This window comes from Musca autumnalis, unplaced genomic scaffold, assembly GCF_047663935.1.
Source record: "Musca autumnalis isolate F117 unplaced genomic scaffold, ASM4766393v1 scaffold_3, whole genome shotgun sequence".
NCBI lineage: Eukaryota > Metazoa > Arthropoda > Insecta > Diptera > Muscidae > Musca > Musca autumnalis.
This window is the reverse complement of record NW_027411866.1, coordinates 141,032,903-141,034,418: the sequence shown is the minus strand read 5'-3', so window position 1 is coordinate 141,034,418 and position 1,516 is coordinate 141,032,903. Positions and strand designations below refer to the sequence as shown.

The 1,516-nt window shown below is 35.2% G+C and overlaps 1 protein-coding gene across 1 annotated transcript; it reads right to left on the bottom strand.

Annotated features, from left to right (window-relative positions):
• Nucleotides 1-324: 324 nt before the first annotated feature.
• Nucleotides 325-1,264, bottom strand: LOC141400161 (uncharacterized). The gene has a single exon (XM_073979611.1). The coding sequence runs from the start codon at nt 1,167-1,169 to the stop codon at nt 447-449; it is 723 nt and encodes a 240-aa protein (XP_073835712.1). The 5' UTR covers nt 1,170-1,264; the 3' UTR covers nt 325-446.
• Between the last annotated feature and the right edge of the window lie 252 nt (nt 1,265-1,516).

Below are 1,516 nucleotides of genomic sequence, written 5' to 3'. Positions count from 1 at the left end.
TGCAGAAAGAAGAACAAGCTAAAAAAGCTAACCCTCGAGGCACTGTTCCTATAAAAACCCATAAAAGAGATATACAAACGTAGAACAACTCCAAAATATGTTATAAATAGAACTAAAGCCGGTGTTTTATAAATATGTATGAAACTTCTACAAAGTAACAGGTCTTTTATAAATACGGTACATCTATCTTGATAGGGAATCTCCATTGAGTCGTCTACAGATAGATTTTGATCATGTTCACTATTCCTTCATATGTTTGGATATTAGAATTTTACTTGCTGGTTAATGCAAGCCCCAGTGATTGATCATGTATGGTATGGTGTATTTGAGTTTCCCTTATATTTATTAGGACAAATTTTTGTATTATTTACAATGCATTTGTATTTATTAACTAACGATGACTCTATAGGCTTTAACCTAGTAGGTATAAAAACATTTTTAAACTATTATTTCTCATCACTGGAATAATCCTCGCCGTCATCATCATCTTCATCACTAGTATAATCTTCTTCGTCTGAATCGAAATCAAATTCATGATCATCATTATCTTTTAGTTTAAGTTGTTCGATTTTCTGTAGCAGTTCATCTCTGGTATGAGGTATTCTAGATTTAGTTTTAGGCCTGGTTTCTTCATCGGCATTTTCTTCTTGACCATTCTTTTCTGTGGATTCTTCCACCTCCTCCTGTTTTCCATCTTCTTCGGCACCCTCCTCAACTTGTTCTTTTTTACCCTTTTCCATGTAACGCAGGAAGGCTCGACGCTTTCTCTCAGGAAATGATTTTATCAAACGTTCCATTTCCACTTTCAATTTAAGTTCTTCCTCCGGAGTTGGTTGTGGTGGTTCTATTTCAACTTCCTCGGCGCTCTTCAAACATTTGGCACACACCCTAGCATCCAAAGCACAATCTCGACACAGAACATGATAAGCCTTACGGATTTTCTTTTGTTGACATTTTGTACAGGTCTTGGGTTGAGTTAATGGCTTATATTTTTTATATTTGATTTTCCACTCGATGACACCTTTGCAATGCTGGCAAACTTCGGAGATGTGCAAGGAATTCAGCCGTTTCTGCAGCGGAGTTTTATCGTGTAAATCATTTTTGAAAACAGTACGATTTTTGTGCTTCTGGGCACGGGTACGTGATGCATTGCCACGTTGGGTACTCATCTTTGAGTAAAGTTTTAAATTTAAGTGATAATATTGATAATATTTATAAAATATTAATTTTTCTCCGACTGCCTTCTAAAAACGTGTTGCTTAAACAAAATAAAAACAATAGAGTTTTGTAATTCGGAATAGGGATAGGTAAGTCGAATTTCGATTAATCGTTTTTTTTATAATTTGTTTGCGAACATGGTGGAATAATCGAATTGCATCGATAACAATAATCGGACCATTTACCAGAGCAAACGCCAAAATTTGCGAACAAAGTCTAATATTTCATTGGCGGATGAATATCCGTTAAACGTACATAACAGGTCTGTTCGATAACCCAAAAGTTTGTACAAACTTTT

Coding starts and splice junctions, on each gene's coding strand:
- LOC141400161 (XM_073979611.1), bottom strand. CDS start 1,169: ATGAGTACCCAACGTGGCAATGCATCACGTACCCGTGCCCAGAAGCAC.